Source organism: Peromyscus maniculatus, chromosome 18 (genome assembly GCF_049852395.1).
Source record: "Peromyscus maniculatus bairdii isolate BWxNUB_F1_BW_parent chromosome 18, HU_Pman_BW_mat_3.1, whole genome shotgun sequence".
Lineage (NCBI taxonomy): Eukaryota > Metazoa > Chordata > Mammalia > Rodentia > Cricetidae > Peromyscus > Peromyscus maniculatus.
The window spans coordinates 19,253,984-19,274,552 of record NC_134869.1 but is presented as its reverse complement, the minus strand read 5'-3'; the positions used below and the strand labels follow the sequence as shown (position 1 = coordinate 19,274,552).

At 43.1% G+C, this 20,569-nt stretch overlaps 1 protein-coding gene across 4 annotated transcripts in view; it reads left to right on the top strand.

The window, feature by feature from the left end:
• Positions 1 to 20,569, top strand: part of Vezt (vezatin, adherens junctions transmembrane protein) — a 66,015-nt gene that overhangs the window by 22,128 nt on the left and 23,318 nt on the right. For 2 of the 4 annotated variants that reach the window (XM_016006926.3, XM_042263193.2), the window contains exons 2-6: positions 4,694 to 4,828; positions 8,461 to 8,550; positions 12,170 to 12,342; positions 15,480 to 15,755; positions 19,100 to 19,249. In XM_016006926.3, the coding sequence (XP_015862412.1) occupies positions 4,694 to 4,828; positions 8,461 to 8,550; positions 12,170 to 12,342; positions 15,480 to 15,755; positions 19,100 to 19,249 (824 nt within the window). The remainder of the gene's footprint in view (positions 1 to 4,693; positions 4,829 to 8,460; positions 8,551 to 12,169; positions 12,343 to 15,479; positions 15,756 to 19,099; positions 19,250 to 20,569) is intronic. The other 2 variants (XM_006988453.4, XM_016006927.3) reach the window with 1 other exon arrangement.

Sequence of the window (20,569 nt, the reverse complement as noted above, 5' to 3'; positions counted from 1 at the left end):
AGAGACCATGTGGCCTGCAAAGCTTGAGTAACTTCACTTTGATCCATCCTATTTATTATTCTCCCCCCTAGGAGTTCCTGTGAAGAGAGGGTTCTAAAAGCAAGTTTGGGGTTTGGGGCTTGGGTTTTGTTTTTTTAGTATGTAAACTTGTCAGAAGGTTGAGCCAAACCAATGAGCTCATGTTCTTTTGCCACCCTAAAGGCAGAACAGGGTAGGGCTCAAGGTTCAACTTGAAAATACAGATTGAATAATTCTAGGCATTATTTCAGTAAACGTGATAGGTGGTTTTAAAATGAACCATTTGGAAGCTGGGGGTTAGCTCAGTTGATACAGTGCTTGCTTCACACAAAGCCCTGGGTTCTGTCCTCAGCACACACAAACTACCAGAAACAGCAGGAGGGTCAAAAGACCAAGGTCTTTCTTGTCTCTATAGCAAATCCAGGCCAGGCTGGGCTACAGGAGACCCTGTCTCCAAAACCAGCAATCCTGAAAAGTCAGTTAACAATTCGAAGTTAAGTGTGATGGCCCATCCTCATAACCCTAGCACTGGGGAGGCCAAGGCAAGAAGATGGTGAGTTCTGGACCTGCCAGCTAGTGCTATAATAGAAAGCCCCTGTCTCAGAGAAAATTAACCTGTGTGCTATCAGAAACTTAAAAATTAAATAGAGATAAGAACATTTTTCCTTATACTGTTTAGAGTATTTTTCTTAAAATGAAGTTAAAAGGAAGGCATTTGTCTCATATACCTGGTCTCTTACACTGAATTCATCAAATAGGTAACTCAAGGCTATAGTCCCCCCAAAACCTGAGTCTAAGTTAGGTGTCTCTCCTGTTTCCATAACATTCTCATATGTTCCTGTGTGGAGGCCCACAAAGGTTTCCTAGTGAGATCTGAGCTTGCTTTACCCAGCAGGGCTGCATTAGAGGATTGCTTGACCACATGCATGGTTGCCAGGTGATTGGAAGGGTTTGCACTTGGCTGTGCTAGGGGGAGGTCTTTGGCTCCACTCCTTGGCATTCCTATAAAAGACCCTTTAGAAGAGACAGGGGGCTGGTGGATAATGATCCAGGCCCTCCCGAGGCTATCCTGTGTTTATATCTGTCTCTCGTCTCCCCTCTATATTTCTATCTAATATCTCTTATCCCTCACTCCTCAAGAGTACCTTGGGGAAAAAGTGGGAACTGGTCTCCCACAATCCTGTAATTGTCTATTTTCTCTGGAAAAAAGCTATATGTAAGCTTCTTTGGTGTTTTTTCATTTAGACCAATAGATCTCAACCTTCCTATTGCTGAGACCCTTTAATACAGTTCCATAGATCTCAACCTTCCTATTACTGAGACCCTTTAATACAGTTCCATAGATCTCAACCTTCCTATTGCTGAGACCCTTTAATACAGTTCCTCACGTGGTGACCCCAACAATAAAATTATTTCCATTACTACTTCATTACTGTAATTTTGCTACTGTTATGAATCGTAATGTAAATAGCTGTGTTTTCTGATGGCCTTAGGTTTTTTCACAAGGGTCGTTTGACCTACAGGTTGTGACCCACTTATTTAGACAGCTCAGGAGTTTCTCAGTATTCATTTACTGTAATGTTTCATAGTGCTGGCTTTGTAGTCAAATTATTTACTCAGTACCATTTCTCTGGCTGAGTGACTCTCTTGTCATCCAGGAAAGAGTAACACTAACAGTGAGGACGCCCCTTAGAACTTAGGGTGAGATGGTACAAGTCAAATACTTGAGATTTTGCCACAAAAGTTAGCTCTGTCTCAGTTGTCTGTTCCAAACACGAGTCACTTACACCCAGCCCAAGCAAAACATTCCCTGGAGTCCCTGCATGTACCTGATGTATATGTGACGGTAACAGGCACTGTCACAGAGGATTTCCCCCGAACTTGACGTTTTCTGGTTATGCCAATTCTCTGCAGACCCTCCACTAGCCACAGCCAGGAGCTCCAGTGAATAAAACTTAGCCCCTTCCCTCAGCCCCTGTAATCAGTGGCCCTTTGGGCTTTAAAACCCTTCCTTGTCCCAACCCTCTTCAGTATGTCCACCATGGCACATGAGCACCCCAGATTTCAGCCCTCTGAGTGTGTCTGTCATGGCACATGAGCACCCCAGATTTCAGCCCTCTGAGTGTGTCTGTCATGGCACATGAGCACCCCTGATTGCAGTCCTTTGCTATTTCTAAATAAACTAGATATTTTTGGAGAGTCAGTTTCTTTCTTGCCTTAGTTTGGCCGCTCTATTTTATGACCGTTTCTAACACAGATTTTCTAAGAGATTTTGGTGTTCTTGTTTGTATTTTAAGATTTGGGTATTTCACTGAATGGAATCAAGGCTTTAAAAAAAGATTTGTTTATTTTGTATGTATGGGTGTTTTATATGGATGTCTGTTTACCAAGTGCATGCCTGGTGCCTGTGGAGGTCAGAGGAGGGATCTGATCTCCAAGACCTGGAGTTAGTTATGGACAGTTGTAAGCTGCCATGGTGGGTGCTGGGTCCTCTGCAAGAACGCAAGTGCTCTGAACTGCTGAGCATCTCTCTACCCCCTCCAAGTTTGTTTGGTCATTTCTTTATTTTACTTTATATATATGAATGTTTTGCATGTATTCATGTATGTGATTGTTGGCTCCTTCACACTGGGCTACACATGGTTGTATGGGTTCTGGAAATCAAACTCAGGTCCTCTGCAAGAGCAGTAAGTACTCTTAACCACTGAGCCATCCCTTTTGTTTTGTTTTTTGTTTTTAAACATGTTGCCCAATTTTTACTTTAGAAAAGTTGGAAGGTTAAAATTAACTTTTGCTACTGATCCATGGTAAGTTTCTCAATACATTTTCATCTAATAGGGTGTTTCTGCTTAATGGAATTGGGGTGTGACAAGACTTTTCCTGGGGAGATGCTAAGCATGTCTCAGCCCAGATGGGGAGCCCACAACAGACCAAAGTACAGACACCACCCAAGTCCAAGTTGGTGACCCAGTGAGTTTTATGGGGTCACTTACAGGAGTAGGGGTCAGGGGTCACTTACAGGAGTAGGGGTGAGGGGTCACTTACAGGAGTAGGGGTGAGGGGTCACTTACAGGAGCAGGGGTGAGGGGTTGTTTACAGGAGTAGGGGTGAGGAGTCACTTACAGGAGTAGGGGTGAGGAGTCACATACAGGAGTAGGGGTGAGGGGTCACTTACAGGAGTAGGTGTGAGGAGTTACTTACAGGAGCAGGGGTGAGGAGTTACTTACAGGAGCAGAAATGACTCACAGACTGCTGCACCACCAAAGCCCACCCCAGCAGGGGTGACAGCTCCCAAACCCGGGAACCTGGGGCACACTGCACAGCCTGCAGGCAGCTCAGCAGGCTGGAGCTGTGCTCCCCAGTGCCTCAGGTGGTCTAAACCTCTCCCAGACATCTTGGGGGGCATCAGCTTCTCCCACAGTCTGGTCCCAGGGTGTTCTTGACAGCTTTGCTCATCTGGAAGTCTTTTGAGGAGTAGCCGCTTTTATTGCTCTCTCTGGCAGGGAGAGGCCTTGTGAATTTGGTCCGTTTCAGAACTTCCTGAAGGTATTTTGAGCTGTTTACCTCCCTGCTTAAAGGGCTTCCCTGCAGGGTAGGATGTTTCAGTCTTAGAGGAAACTGATAACAACCCTTGGGGCCAGGCCAGGGGTCTGTTCCTTAACCTACACCCTTTGCATATAACTTACAAAAAGGTTCATGTCAGGGACTGCTCCAAGTCTTCCCTGGTTTGGTTTGGTTTGGTTTTTGAGACAAAGTCTCACTGTGTAGACCAGGCTAGCTTAAAACGCCACGTGCCTCTGCTTCCCAAGCAATGAGAGTAAAGGCGTGTATCACCATGTTGAGACCTCTCTGCATTAAAAGGAAGCATCTTGTCTTAGGTGAGACAGCGGAGCATCCATGGTTTGTAAATTGCCACAGACGACTTAGCTAGGGACAGTCAGAGTTAGAATTTGATGAACCTAAATTTTGCTTCCGGAGTTGATTTGATTTTTTTATTTGTCTGTTGTGAGACAGGGTCTTAACAAGTAGATTGCCTTTCCTCCTCCCTCGTTCTGGGAATGGAGGGTGTGATATCACTCCCATGGCAGGTTGTTTGTGTTCTTACCACTGTGATCTCATGCTTATTTTAAACCAGCCTCTCTCCGAGCTTCATTCTCTAACGTGTGAGGGATAGCTTTCCTAAGGTCACTTGAGTCCGTTGTAGTGTCAAGCACGGTATGAAATGTGCATATTAGTACTAAATAAAGTAATAAGAGTGTTGTGTATAACATTACACGTAGAATTATAATGGCTATATTTAATTCCTGGCTTTAAATAATAACTGTTTCCCTCTAGGCCCTCTTAGTTATCAATAACCAGCACTGCCTGTTTTGGAATGTTCTACTTAAAGACAACAAAAATTTGGATTTAAAAATTGCTTAAATCTATTTATAATTTTGAGTTCATTTTTTCTTGCTAGTGTTCACTCAAAAAAATGTGTGTCTGTTTAGAGCTTTTCCTTTTTGGGTCTTTTTGTTGCATGTTGGTTGATTTGTTGCATTTTACATTTCAGTTTTCATAAGAGAAACCATAAGAAGTGTGACATGAGCTGATATTCAGGTGTGACTCTGAATTTGATCCTAAAACTTTTGAAACATGAGTGATCTTGAAATTTGCTTCATTTCGTTTCTTTCAGAATTCTCCACTGTACCAGTACTTACAGGATTTGGGACACACAGATTTTGAAATATGTTCTTCTTTGCCACCAAAAACAGAAAAATGCTTGCCAACAGAGGGACCTCAGAAACCTCCCACCAGAGTCCTACCAAAAGTAAGAAAGTGTGCTCAATTTCTATGGCTTACTCTTTTGCTCTGTGCCTCGTTGGTTACGTGAACTATCCTTGAGGGCCAGAGATGCAGCTCAGTGGTTACAGTGATTGCTTAGCATGTACAAGGCCTTGGTTCAGTTCCTACTCACACTAGTAAGACTTAGTTCACTGATGGGATACAACTGTCAAAGATAAACTTCAGTCCTTACCGCTCCCCTGGGATTTTTGTGAGTGATTTATATGAGCTGAGCAAACAAAAATGATTTGAGGATTAACATATCTTACTTTAAATATTGAAATTATCTGATGAGGACCACAGAAATGTACTAAAACCTTAGAACATTGCCAGTGATAGTGTTAGTTCATTAGATTGGGTTTTTGTTTGTTTGTTTGTTTGTTTGGTTGGTTTTTGTTTTTTTTTTTTTGGTGGTGTTTTTTGCTTTTTTCAAGATAGGGTTTCACTGTGTAGCTTTGCACCTTTCCTGGAACTCGCTTTGGAGACCAGGCTGGCCTCGAACTCACAGAGATCCGCCTGGCTCTGCCTCCCGAGTGCTGGGATTAAAGGCGTGTGCCACCACTGCCTGGCTGTTTTTTTTTTTTTTGTTGTTGTTGTTGTTGTTGTTTTTGTTTTTGTTTCTTTAATTATTTTTTTCTACACTGGCAACTTGGAAGGGTCAGTTCTCTCCTTCCACTGTGGGCTCTGGCGACCGAACTCAGGCGGTCCAGCTTGGTGGCAAGAGACCTTCCTGGATGAGCCATCTTGCCAGCCAATTTCCTTGTTCCTTGGGGTTGTTTTTGTTTTGATGCTGTGGTTTAAACATGGTGCTTCTCTATACCAAGGAGACATTAATTGCACCAGAGTTTTACACATACACACACACACACACACACACACACACACACACACACACACAGCCCCACCGGGTTTTTTGGTTTTTGTAAACTTACATGTAAAAACTGAACAGTTAGGTGTCATAGTCCATCAAGATGTTGCTGCTGGCCGGGCGATGGTGGCGCACGCCTTTAATCCCAGCACTCGGGAGGCAGAGGCAGGCGGATCTCTGTGAGTTCGAGGCCAGCTTTGTCTACCAAGTGAGTTCCAGAAAAGGCGCAAAGCTACACAGAGAAACCCTGTCTCGAAAAACCAAAAAAAAAAAAAAAAGATGTTGCTGCTGGTGTATAAGCCCCGGTCCCAGGCCACACTCCCTCAACCCAGCAGATTATTACAAAATCTCCAGAAATGCAGGAGACCCACCCCAAGTGGCTGACCATAAGATCCTGGCTTAAATGGAAGGAAGTACCTGCTTCAGTGACCCTGAACGCCGCATCACGTCTGCCTTGACTCAATGCATTAGACCTGTGTGAGATCAGCAGATATCTACCCCAACTTCCAGCCAGCTCTCCAGAACTCCTCTTACAGGTTGTGTAGATTGAGTATTACGTTTTCAAAAGAGAGGGAAAGTTGGACCCAACATTAACGTCTTGTGTTAACTTTATCAAGAACAACACTCTGTTCTTGCATAAAGAAACCGTCTATTCATCATGGAAGTAAATGAACATATTTATGGAGTCAGTGCATCTTTTAAGTTTCTTTAAATCTCTTCTTGAGTCTTAATTGCCCTAGCTCAGAGCTCCTTAAACTTCTTCCACTCATGACCCCTTTTGCCCAAGAAATTTTTATGTAACCCTGAGTATCTAGGTATATTAAACAGGTATATAAATCAAATGTTTTCTGATAATAAATCATAGCAAAATTTATTTTAAAATAATTATTTGTATGCATTATGGTTTGACCATGTATTAAAGTCAAAAGCTGCTGGGCATGGGGGTACATGCCTTTAAACCAGCACTTGGGAGGCAGAGGCAGTTGGGTTTCTGAGGCCAGCCTCGTCTACATAGGGAGTTCCAGGACAGCCAGGGTTATAAAACAGAAAGACCCTGTCTCAAAAAGAAAAAAAAAAAGACAATTTGTATACAACTGATTGATGTGCTTGTTTATTTTTACATGAAGAAGTCAGTCTTTGCTGAATATTTGATACTGTAGGATGCAAAACATATTCACCCTTTTTCAGAATTTGTTGATGTTTTGATTCTATGATTGTCAATGCTGAGAACCCTCTTCTTATAAAAATACACAAAATGGCAAGCATGTGATTAAGGCCAGTCAGAAAGTTTAGGACACTACAAGAAAATTTATAAAATCGACTCACCTGGGCTCATGGGGCTTCACAGAGACTGAACCGACAGCCAGGGAGCCTTCAAGGGACTGACCGAGTCACTCTGCATATATGTGACAGTTGTGTAGCTTGGTCCTCTTGTGGGACTCCCAACAGTGGGAACAGGGGCTGTCTCTGACTCTCTTCCTGGCTTTCGGAACCCTACTCCCCATACTGGGTCACCTTGCCCAGCCTTAATACATGGGGAGGTGCTTAGTCTTATGGCAACTTGATACGCCATGTTTTGTTGACACCCATGGGAGCCCTGCCCTTTCCTGAACAGAAATGGAGGAGGAGTAGATTGGGGGGTGGGGACAGAGGAGGGTGGAGGGGAGAGACTGGGAGGACAGGAGAGAGGGGAAACTGTGGCTGGGATGTAAAATAAATAAATAAATAAATAAATAAATAAATAAATAAAATATTTTTAAGAAAGAAAAAGAAATAAATAAAGTTTAGGAAGTCTGTCCTAGTCCCAAATGAATATTCATTCGGAGAAGAATGACTCTAAGAAAGTATTTCAAGTCTTTGTTTCCTGTAATTACCATCATTCTTAAGCGTGCAGATATCAAACTAGTGTAACTTTGGATGATGCAGTCAGAATGCTGGGCCTTGAAAATGCTGCTTGAGTTGCTGATGACTTTTCTAAGAGTGCACGGTGAGTTTTCATTTGGATGAGGACTTGCATTGCCGGGATCCATTTGTTCTCTCGTTACTTCTCTGTGAAGTTCTTTAATTTGTCTTTGTACCCGTGGCTGTTTGAAGTACCTGGGACATAGAACTCACTAAGTGATTGCATTTTTGGTTGAGAGCCTTGCCTTGAACGGCTGAGCCATCTCTCCAGCCCTACTAAATGATTATAAACTCCATTTACTGGCATGCTCAGGGAATGGAGCTGTTAAGGTAAATTACATATCTAATTGATTCGTTTATAAAACTTTTGGTACCTGACAGTTTTTATAAAAGGGTCAAAATATCTCTCTGCTTTAGTATTTTATAACAAAATGATATTCATACTGAGAATTTGGACCCTACTGTAATTTCATTCTGAAATAAATATAATCATCAAGTTGATACAGATAGCCTTTAGTATTCCTGAGATAAATGGGCTACATTATGGTGACTTCTGACTCTTCCTTAAAAAATCAGATTTACACGCCTCCTTTCAATCCACTGTAGTAAACTCTAGTTGAAGGGCCGGGGAGTGTAATTCCAAGTACAGTTCGTAGGTCCTTCTGTTGTGTGACTAGAGTGGGCGTAAGTGAGGAGACCGTGACGCGCTGGCAGGCGTGAATAACCTGAACAGTTTTTTTCTCTCTTTCTGATAAAAATTCCAGTTACTTAGAGGTCAGTTGTTGAGTTTTTCTGCCTTTTGAGTGTATTTAATTACTAATCCTTCGCATGCCGTTCATCATCTCTAGCCAGGCATCCTGTTCAGACTGGCAGACACCATCAAGAGCTGGACTTTTTCTTCTCAGTGCAGTAGGAAGGATGCCTTACTCCACAAGTTGGTGAGTGTCCGTTCCTTTCCTTTGTTTTCTTACCCCTCCAGGGTCCTGTACAATGGACCATCGTGAGAGAACCGAGGAACCCGAACCTGCTCTGCTATGACCTTGATGCCATTGATCTTTTTAGAAATTCTGCTACAGTAACCGGGGGCCTTTAAACGGGCTTGCGGGCATTGTTCATATTTCTTAGAAAAGGTGGCCATGTTCCGGGGTTACTGATGCCCTGTTTGTTAGACTGCTAATTCACTGCCATCTCAGGAAGGAAATAAACGTAACGATTGGCACGGCCAGTCCAGTCCTGAGGGACTGAAACTCACACTTCCCAGAGTCAGTACTGATGGCTTTTCTGCTTCCTGTAAAACTCCCTCCCTCCTTCCCCCCCTCCCTCCCCCCTCCCTCCCCCCTCCCTCCCCCCTCCCTCCCTCTCCCTCCCCCTCCCTCCCCTCCCTCCTCCCTCCCTCCCTCCCCCCCTGCCTCTTTCTCTCTCTACTGCAATGTATCTGTTGCTTAGCCCAACCTCTGATGAGGTGAGTAGTGAGCTTTACCACCGACCAGTGTACCATCAATGCAGCATGCCTAGAACGTTCCACATGCTAAGTTCTCTTGGTGCTCAGAGATGTGACCAGCTTGCAGATGAACAGGCGTTAGGATTCTCTGCTGGCCTGTGACCCTAAGAATTACCGTTCTTTTTAAATGAACTTTTGTAAAGCAGTCATTTACAAAGTGCTTTCCCATTTTGATTGAGTACTCTAAACCGCAGTATAAGATTTGATCTGTTGTACCAGTGAGAGAAAGCCAAGGTTTAGACAGCTTTGCCTAATAACATTTTACGTGAATCGTCCAAGAATGTTCAGCAAGGAATTGAGGGAGAACTTGAACCCAGATCTGAATGCAAAACCTGTACTCTCTCCAGTAAAACACGCCGCTTCTCCAGCTTGAGTAGTGATACTTTGTCGAAAACCGAAAGTGCTGTTAGCCATCACATCAACTTAGCATCACTTCAGCACTGAAGGGTCCACACAGTTTAACCCTTACTTCCCCTGCTCCCAGTCTTCTTCATCCTTAGGGTGGTATTTGTGCCGCTCCTCTGTGATGGAATTCCTTCCTGTTTCCTCTCAGTCTGTGGCAGTGTTTTCAGTAAGCAGCTCTCGCTCTTCTGGATCCTCCCCTTTACCAACCTGATCACAATTACCTATGCTTATGTGCTATGTTATGGTGCATAAACATAACACGTTTTCAGGAGGGCTGGCTCTTAATTATTTCACATGTGGTAGCACACATAATACTTTCTATAGAAACTCTTCATGCCTTATGGATGTCAACCTATTTAATCCTCTGAAGTAGGTCCTGTTTAACCCCTTTGCAGATGAGGAAGAATCCTCACTGAGAAGTTAACAACTTGCCTAAGTTATAGTCACAGTAGGCTGTCTAGAAATATCATTAATATACTGTATATTTCAAAAACTGTAAGAAGGGATTTCGGAAACTTTCACCATATGGAGATGATAAACGTTTGAGAAGACAGATGTGTTTAGCCTGGTGTAAGCATCCCACAATGTGTATGTATCAAAACTCACACAGAGCCCCATTAATATAATTTTATGTTGTTTTGTTTTACTTTGCTTCTGCTTTTGTTTCGTTTTTGCTTGACAGTCTTACTCTGTAGCCCAGGATAGCCCAGGGCTCACTAAATAGCCCAGCCTCATCTCAGAACTGTGGCTGTCTCCTGTTCCAGGCTTCCAAGTGCTGGGATTGCAAGCATAAATCACCATGCCCTGCCCAAGCTTATGTTCCTGGGTATTACTTAGACAGACCAGGGGCAGGAAGATGGCCCCTGGGGTCAAGGCACTTGATGGGAAGCTTGACAGTCTGAGGTGGATCCTGGGATCCACACAGTGGAGGGAAGCAGTGGCCTCCTATGAGTTGTCCTTTGGTCTCCTTGTGTACCCCACACACATACTCTCAATACAAAATTAATAAATTTCATTTAAAATTTAAATAAATAAACAAAAATAGCTACCAAAGACTTAAGCTTTGAAATAAAGGTTGTGGGAAGTTACTCAGCCTCTGTGAGTGTACATCACAGGCTACTGTGAGAACTGACTTCCTGTTCAAACCCAGCTCCCTCGTCTCTCCCCCTCCGCCGTGTGCTCACAGTTGATAGCAAACTCCGCTCTCTCTCACAGACAGAAAGACTCCTCTCTGTTGCACCTTCCTGCTGCTCCAGTCAGTTCTGTTCACGCTGTAAGCCGGGCTCAGTTTTTCTTCCCTCTTTTATTTTCTCTGACTTCGGGGCTTCTGTGCTTCAGGGCACTGTTCTAGCACCTTCTGTCCCCAGTGCACAGTTTTATGGTAACCATTTGCTTCCAGTGTTCCCAAGGCCTTAAGTGTAGAGCCTTACAGACTCGGGTGTGACTGGGTGACGGAGCACTGGCCTGGCATGCCTGAGGCATGACCCTCAGCACTTCTCAAAGAAGAGACTGCCGAGGGAGAACGCTCTTGTACACTGTAAAGATTTGTCCCTCCTGTTGGTTTAATACAACGCTGATTGGCCAGTAAGCAGGCAGGAAGTGTAGGCAGGGTGACCAGACTCGACTAAGACTGGGAAAAGTAAAGACAGAGACCAAGTCACCAGCCAGGTGCAGAGGAAGTAAGATGAGGCCCCAAGCCATGTGGCTAAACACAGACAAGAACTATGGGTTAATTTAAGTACAAGAGCTCGTTAGTTACAAGCCTGAGCAATAGGCCGAACAGTTTATCATTAATAGAAGTCTCTGTGTGTTTATTTAGGACTGAATTCACAGCCACGGGACCAAGTGGGACAGAAACTTCCATCTACAAGAGACTGTAGAGTCTTGTTTTTTTGTCTTCAGTGTCCACTTTCAGAAGGCCTTGGTCCCTCTGATGAAGTTCTTAGATACTGGCTCTATTAGCTACTTTTCTACTGCAGTCACAAAACCATGACCAAGGCAACTTTTAAAAGGAAGCATTTAATTCAGCTTATGGTGTTAGAGGGCTAGAATCCTTGGTAGGGCTCATCTCTTGATCCTCAAGCAGGAGGCGGAAAGCACGTGAAAATGGCCCAAGTCTTTTGAAACCTCCAAGTCCACCATCCCCGGTGACATACCTCCAACAGCGTTACACCTCTTAATCTTTCCCAGACCATTCTAGCAACTGGGGAGCAAGTGTTCAAACCTGAATTTATGAGGGCCATTCTCCTTCAAACCACCACAAGGGCTCTGTGTTACAGTGTCCACTGTCAGCATCTCTTGTGTTATCTTTTCTGTGTGTATTATATTGTTCAAATTGCATGCCAGTAATTTAACTAAGAGGGTGTAAATGACTAGGTTTATGAATCTGTGATTACTTTACATCGCACTATTAAAGATTTATTTTTCACATCTGGTAGCTTAATAATGTCCCCCTCAATCTTTATTGTTTTGTATTTACAGTGAAAATAAAGCCTGTCACACTAAGGAGAGATTGAATTGTTTTTCCTTCTAGGATTCTACTTTGAAAAGAAATGCCTGTAGCTGTGAACTAAATTAATTATATTAAACCTAGTATTCAGTGCAGTATTACAGATGTATTAATACATCTCTTCCTGTATTTTGATGGCAAGGATACTGGATTCCGACTGGACTCACTACACACCATCCTTCAACAGGAAGTCCTGCTCCAAGAGGATGTGGAGCTAATTGAGCTACTTGATCCCAGCATCCTGTCCGCAGGGCACCCTCAACAGGAAGATGGACACCTTCCAGCGCTCCGCTCCCTGGCAACCCCGAATGTTTGGTACTGTCCGGAAACGTTTCTCTTTTGACTGCTTACATGTAGACTATTGGCAGAAGAAATCCGCCATAATGCTCTCTATTGGAAAGGCCTTAGGAACATTCCATATATTTAGAATTGCAACAGATGTAGCGATATGCCAGAGATTCAAAACAAAATAAAACCAAAGTGCTAGAAAAATTACCATGTGTTTCCAACTCAGCGAAATTAGTTGTGTGCTTCGCAACGCAGCTATCAGGGATAAATGTACAGCAGTGCAGTGTGCCTGCCAGCCCTAGCCGGACAGCGTCATAGCTGTGCCCAGAGACACTAAGGGTTGAGACGAGGAGATAAAGCATCGCTTACGCCTATGGTGGCTGAGAAGAGATCACAACTGATAACATAGCTAATGGTTTGAACTACTCCAAAGCTTACTTGAGGAGTTGAGGCAGGAGGATCACAGGTTCCCAGGAGTGAGGGTCCAGCCTGGGCAATATAGCAAAGACCTTGTCTCAAAAGAAAAGAAAACAGTCACACAAAAACAATCCTGAAACCTTTCAGCTACTGAAAATATTTGGGTCTAATGCAAAAGTCCTGGGTCATAATGTGTCTTAAAATAGTTTTTTTTTTTTTTTTTTTTTTTAAGGAAAAGATAAATACTAAAAGATTTTCTGTGTGTCCATATGTGTGGGAATCGTCAATGCCCTTCTCCTGTTTGTTTGTCATCTACGACAGAGAAGGGAAGAATGAAACAAGGAATGTACAAAGTCACTGCCCAAATGGTTCACGTTACACAGTGTTAACCGTCCTGTGTTCCAAATCTCTTTCCTGTCACACTGTAATGGGTAGCTAAGTGTGTTTCCCAGCCAGCAGTTACTGAAATACCATCATGAGAAGATAAACATTTTTCTCTTTAAAAATAGAGGAATTTGCCTGGCACCGTGGTGTGTACCTAGAGTCCCACAAGTGTGCTTCTAGTCTAAGCTACTGAGACACTTGCTTGAGCCCGAGAGTTCAAGGCCAGCCTGGACAACACAGTGAAGACCTTGTCTCTAAAAGACCCACAAAAATAGATATTTATGTGCATATTATAAGTACGTATATAAACGAATTGAACCATGGATGTTAAGCATTTGTAGGGCCGGAGACAGCGCATCTGCTAAATGTTTGCCATGGGAGCAAAAGGACCCGAGTGCAATCCCAGAACCCACCACATTTTTTTAAAAAGCCCGGCGTGGTGGCATGTGCTTGTAATGCCAGTGCTGGGGAGGCAGAGACAGGCAGCTTCCTGGGGCTCACGGGCTAACCAGCCCGACCTATTTGGAGAGATTAAAAAAAGAAAACAAAGTGGGCCGGTTGTGATGGTGCACACCTGTAATCCAAGCACTCGGGAGGGAGATGCAGGTGGATCTCTGAGTTTGAGGCCAGCCTGGTCTACATAGCAAAGTAGCGGGATAGCCAGGGCTACACAGAGAGACTCTGTCTCACAAAAACAAACAGTGACACCAACAATAAAAAACAAGGTGGGTGGCATCCAAGAAATGACACAGTTGACCTCTGGCCTCCCACGCATACACACATGCACATGCATGTACACACACATGGGCACACAGAGATTTCCACAAAGGGGACCGGCTGAGCAATTAGGAGATTTTGTAAATGCTTTTAGAGTTTGCTGTTGCCTTAATTACTGTTCCGTTTCCGTGAGGAGATACCAGGACCAAGGCAACATAAAAGAAAGTATTTCCCTGGGGGCTGGCTTCCAGTTTTAGAAGGTTAGTCCCTGTCGTCATGGCAGGAAGCAGACAGATGTGGCTCTGGAGGGGCAGTTGAGAGCTGTGCATCCTCATCCATGGGCAGCAGGCAGAGAGACCTCGAAGGCCACCTCCAGGGGCACACCTCCTCCAGCAAGGCCACACCTCCTAATCCTCAGACAGCTCCACTCCCCAGTGACTACGCATTCAAACATACAAGCCTGTGGGGGGCCACTCCCATCCAAACCACTACAGCTGTTAACATGTAAAGGTAAATGATGTGATTTTAATTTATGATTTTACGAAAAGTAATGAATTCTGGAAGAAGTTAGGGCTAACAATGATTAAGAATCCTTCTCCAGTCCGGGAGATGGCTCAGTGATAAAGTGCTTGCCACAGCAGCATCAGTGCCTGAATTCAGATCCCTGACGCCCACCTAAGGTCTAAAAGCCTGGTGTGGTGGCCACACGCAGGTGGACAGAAGCAGACCCAGAGGCCTTGGTGGCCAGATGGTGTAGTCAAAGTGATGAGCTTCACTGAAAGACCGTTTCAAAGAGTAAGGTGGAAGTGATAGATAGCCCATGCAGCACATAAAAAGTGTTCTCACATGACATTCTCAGTATGACTGTAACTCCCAAGTATGGCCGAAGCTGTGTTCACAGGTTCTCAGATACATTTGCCTGTATTCTGTCTTATGTGTACACATCTCACCAAAGTTGTCATTGCTTAATTGACCCAAATAAAAATTTTATGCATACTTTTAATGCCATTAATGTAGTATGGAAGTGCACAGTTTTTCTACTTTGTTATCTTTGGCAAAAAATGTTTGTTCAAGTTAGTGATGATTATTAAATTAGATGACCATTCAGTTACCAACTGTGTTTTATTATTGTTGTTTTGACTTTGATCTTTTGAGGCAAGGGTTTATTTTGTAGCATATAAGTGCTTGGATCGTAGGCATGCACCATCCTGCCTGCAAGTAAAGCATGGAATAGCTTCTGTGTAAACCATGTTTTTGTGCAAATGGCTTTGAGCAAAACAAACTCAAACTATCTCTAAGATACTGTTTTTCCTTTTAAATATAGTATATAAAATTGAGGTTTTAATATAACTTACATATTAAATACCATACTTCCTAAAACAGTTGTAAAAGACACTTCTTACCAATGTCCTTTACCTAAATTCACCAGCTCAGATTTTATTACCTAGGCAACATTATCTAATATGCTGGATGTTTAAAACTATTCCACATCACCCTGTTGTATGTCGCATTCTTAAAGTATTGCCTCCTAAAGAAGCTAGAGTTTTGTTGTAATGAACTGAAAACGGCCCTTGTTTTTACCGACTCCAGTGGCTGACCCCTCTCCCCTGTCTGATGGCTCTTTTCCTTGGGTTCTATGTTCACAGGGATGTCTCCATGCTCCTTGCCTTCATCAGCTTGCTCATTATGCTTCCCACTTGGTGGATTGTGTCTTCCTGGATGGTATGGGGAATAATTCTATTTCTTTACTTGATCATGCGAGCTTTGAAATTATGGAGGACAGCCAAGCTGCAAATGACTCTGAAAAAATATAGGGTCCGTTTGGAAGATATGGCAGCAAATAGCCGAGCCTTCACCAACCTTGTGAGAAAATCTCTGCGTCTTATCCAAGAAACTGAAGTCATTTCCAGGGGATTTACTCTGTGAGTTCATTTCTCACTTTAATTTTTAAATGATTCTGTTCTGCTATTTACTTGAAGGAGAATATCACGTTTTTATTTCTGTGTTATAGTTGTGGCAGGGGAAGTCCACGTAGCCTATTATTAATAAAGGGATAAAGTCATTACATGCTAGATGGGTGTATAGTGGGGCTTTGCTTATCTACTTGGATTCATGTTTTGTGAAAAATGTTTTGACAATCATAGTCGCTCTGGCTTATTACCGTGTGACTGGATGAGACAGTGACAGTGTGTAACACTGAATGCATGTGCAGTGGTTACTCAATAAATGTTTGCTTCCTTTATTCCCTGTCGGAAGACCTCATTGCCCAGTTTAGATGGTAGATGTAGCTGGTGTGATTTCACTTTAAAATCTAGACACATATCAATAACACCCCCTGGGTCACCATTAGCAGCTGCTGGAGCACTAGCACTTTTAGAATATCATGCTAATGATGATGTTGCACACTCCTGTGGGAAACGAAATGGTTAGCAGTCTAGCTGTCAACGTTTACGCTCCAGGATATGCTGGATACTCACTAAAAGGAGACTGCAGGACTAGGGTGATGGCTCAGCAGGTAAGAACATCTGTGCAAGCATGAGGACTTGATTTCCCATCCCCAGCACCTGTGTTAGGAACCAGGCATGGCTATGGGATGTAGCTGTAACCCCAGACCTATAGGGGAGTCGGGACAGAAGCATTGCTGAGGCTTACTGGCTGCCAGCCTAGCTCTAGACTCAATGGTAGAACCTGTCTCAAGAGAATAAAGTGGTTCATGAAGAAGCAGGACACCTGGCCTCCTGAGTGCACTGGCATCTGTATCTACATAGATATGTGCATACACCACAATACCACACACACAGGGCGGGGCATTGCACTTATTGAGGATCTGTAGTCAAAAGTTTTCCTGTGTCCTGCTCAGTCCCACAGCCACTAAGACCCAAATAACCACACACATAATATTCTTAAACTATGGCCATAGCAGGTTTCTTGCTATATAGTTCTTATAGCTTAAATTAACCCATTTCTATAGATCTATACTTTGCCATGTGGCTTATGGCTTACCAGCATTTTTACATCTTACTTCTCATGGCAGTGCCTGGCAATGTCTCCTCTGCTCTGTCTTTCTCCTCTCTCTCTAGTTGGAAAGTCCTGCCTAACTTTATGCCTCACCATTGGCCAAACAGCTTTATTTATCAACCAATCAGAGCAACACATATTCACAACATACAGAAAGACATTCCCCTCAGGGACCAGCTATGTTCCATGTGCTGTGCTAATCATTTTTACATACAACTAAAGGTATTCACAGAGCAGTTATTCAGATCCATCTCATCTGACTTCAGAAGCCCATTTCCAGTATACTAGGCTGCCTACTAAATGTCCACAGATGGCCGCTAGACTATAGTATATAATTTTTAAAGTTTCAATTAGCACATATTATACAGTGAGTTTCACTGTGACATTTTCATACACGTATGTAATGTATTCAATCATATTGACATCTCATCACCTCTCTTGTCCCCTGCCCACTATGTGACATTTTTCCATTGCCGTTTATAGTTGGGAAAAATAAGTATGCAGCGAACAATAACTGCTTTTAATTAGTTGAGGTTGGAAGATGTAAACATCAGGCATCAGGGAAATGCCTCTTGTAGTCTCTGCATCATTCTCTTTGCTCTGCTCTGGATCAGTCCTTCATCCTTAAAGCTCTATCTAGAAAGTCATGGGACAGAGACCTGGAGGAATCTGTAGTCACGTGCTTTTCACTCTCTGCTCTTTGAACAATCCTGAGAGTATAGATGACATGGAAGAGTCTTATGCCCTCTGCTGCTCAGTGCAAAGCATGACAGTCCTGCGTGTGTTGATTTTATCCTTCCATTAGGTTAGGTCCAATTCTTACCAGTAGATAGCAAGTTTTGAGTTGTTTGCCAGATTTTAGAAATTAAAAAAGGCACACATAAGGAATATCTCCTTTTGGTTGTTGACATACACAGCGTTGTATGGAGAGGCCTGAGGGAGGAGTGGCCATGCGCCCAACCAGTGCTTAGACATGTGTAGAAGGTGCTGTGACTTGTCAGTTTTCTGACTTTTACCCATCTCCATGGAATTGACATGCAAAGGTAAAGTGGGCCATTGAGCATGATTCACCCCCTGGTGACGCTTTTGTACCATCCAGGTGGCAGGTGGGTAAGGAGAAGTGTTGGAAGACGTCATTTCATAGTTTCTGTCTAGCTGGACACTGGGCTGAAAAGTCCCAAGGGACAATAGACCTTGCCTCGAGGTCTTAGAAATATTTTAGTTTGCAAAATGGAGTCAGCAAAGCACAAGCCCTCATGCTTCACGCTGACATTGGGAATGGCTTGTTTCTGCCTCACTGTTTCCTTCTGGCAAATAACCTAACCTTGCTTTTCCTGTGTCCCCTTACTTAAGGTAAAGCCCGTCCATGTTGTCCATGGACTTTACATTGTAAACACTGCGGTCCAATGCCTGTTTATAGATGTGTGCTTTTATGAGGAAGGTTTACAAGTGCCGACACGTTGTCTTGCTGTGGGAGGAGGTTACTAATAGGAGAAACTGCGGCACCTAACCGTGCCTACTCTCGGTCATGAAGCAACACATTCCATGTCGTTCCTGCAAATGCTTTCCGTGGGCCTAAGGAAAGCCATGAGATGTGAGAGCTTGAGCGCGGCTGGCTGCCACATAGTAACCCTCACTTTGCCTCTCTGCTTGTGTTCCCCTGTTGGCCACTGGTCCTGGTAACTCTGCCCTCCTACTTCATTGTGAGTAGGTAAGTGCCAGTGGCAGCAGGTGGGTATTGACTCCGCCCTACTTCTATGGATGTACAGATGTGTTTCTATGTAGTAGTTCATTGCCCTGTACATGTGCCCAAAGACGTGATTAGTGAACATAATGCAAATGCATACTAAGCATGAGAAAGGGTTGATAATTAAGCCCTTCATACAACCTGTAGATACTGCTTTTGAAACCTGTACAGTACTTCTACCATAGTGTATTTTATCAGTAGAATATCTTTATGTAGAAAGCCATAAATTCTTGTTGAAATATTCCTCATCTCTGTTCTGTCTCAATTAAAACTCATGTTCTCTATATTTGACGAAATATTCTGTGAGATTTTAGATTTTCAGTCTTTTTTGTGTATTTTGGTGGCTTTATGTGTTATCAAGAAAAAGGAGGCGATAGTTAATTTCAAATACTTATCATAATTTTAAGAAAGAAATTTTTTTCTTGGTTTAATAGAATTATGGATTTAGGAAACACAAACTTTAGGACACCTGTACAGTTGTATCACATTTTACTTTTCAAGTTTGCTTGACAGGGTCAGTGCTGCTTGCTCATTTAATAAAGCTGGACAGCATCCCAGCCAGCATCTCATCGGCCTGCGGAAAGCCGTCTACAGAACTGTCAGAGCCAACTTTCAAGCTGCAAGGCTAGCCACCCTGTACATGCTGAAAAAATATCCTTTTCTGTCTCTGTGTGAGGCTAACAGTGTTTCCAAAGCCCCGCATTAGGTGGTACAGTCGCATCCTGAGATGTGAACTGTAAATTGAGATTGCCTGTTTCAGATCTAATGTCTCTCTTCACTGCTATTTCAAAACTGAAAGTGTACTGCAGGGGCATGACAGTGACAGACAGGAAGAGATTCTTAGATGGATCATTACAACAAGGGGGAAATTCTCCAAGTCTTTCTCTTCGCTGGTCCAAAGCAAGAGGTCAAAGAGTTGGCTGCGTTAGCGGAGACATTTTAAGAAAATGAGTGCATGTGACAAATTTGCGTCATGACCTGGTGATAACCTGGCAACAGACTCTAGAGCTGGATGGCCTGAGTTCAGACTGTGGCTCTCTCATTCCCTACTGCATAGGGGACTAATCTAAGCTAGTGTTTTTAACTTCTCTCTGTTTTACTGTCATCTTTAAAATGGCAGTACTTCCATAATTAATAAACTAAGATTCATAAGTTTGTTAAATTATGAGTAAATAGAAGGCTAAAAGCTACTCTTTACCCTCAGTCTGCTGGGTACTGGTGAAGATAATGTTTTGTGCCTCCATATGCCTTCTGTCCTATCACTCCTTGCTTTACACAAATCTTCCTGGGTATATTTTCCCATCTCTACTTTATGCAAACCAAAAACAGAAGTTAAGTTACTTATAATTTAAAACACGTAATATAATATGTAAATATGTACTATATAGAGCTACTCTGTCCTGCCTTTTTGGAAATGAATAGAAAACAATTTAACTCTCATCAAGAACTTGCCCATCTACTTCTCCCACTGCTTAAAATGTCTGCCAGCTATGTGTCAAATACTTCCAGGTATTAAAGAGACAGAGTAAAACCATGAACTACCACTTCTGAGGACTTTTGAGTGTGATCAGTAGATAAACCAGCATTCACAATACAATATAAATGCTCAGGGTGTCTTCCCATATCCTAGGACAGTGAACTTGACTTATGGGATTAAAGAAACTTTCACATGAATCGGCTCTCAAAGAATGAATAGAAGTTGATGGTAAGAATATGAGGCTGTATTCCAGAGAGCAAGAAGCAAAAGGATATGGAAAGAGCCAGGCGTGGTGGCGTAGGCCTTTAATCCCAGCAGAGGTGGAGGCAGGTGAATCTCTAAGTTCAAGGTCAACCTGATCTACAGAATGAGTTCCAAGACAGCCAGGTCTACACAGAGAAACCCTGTCTTGAAAAAACCAAAAATCAAACCAAACAAACAAAAAGTATGTGGGAAGAACAGAGATTTGAGAGTGGCTTGTGAACTCCAAGTAG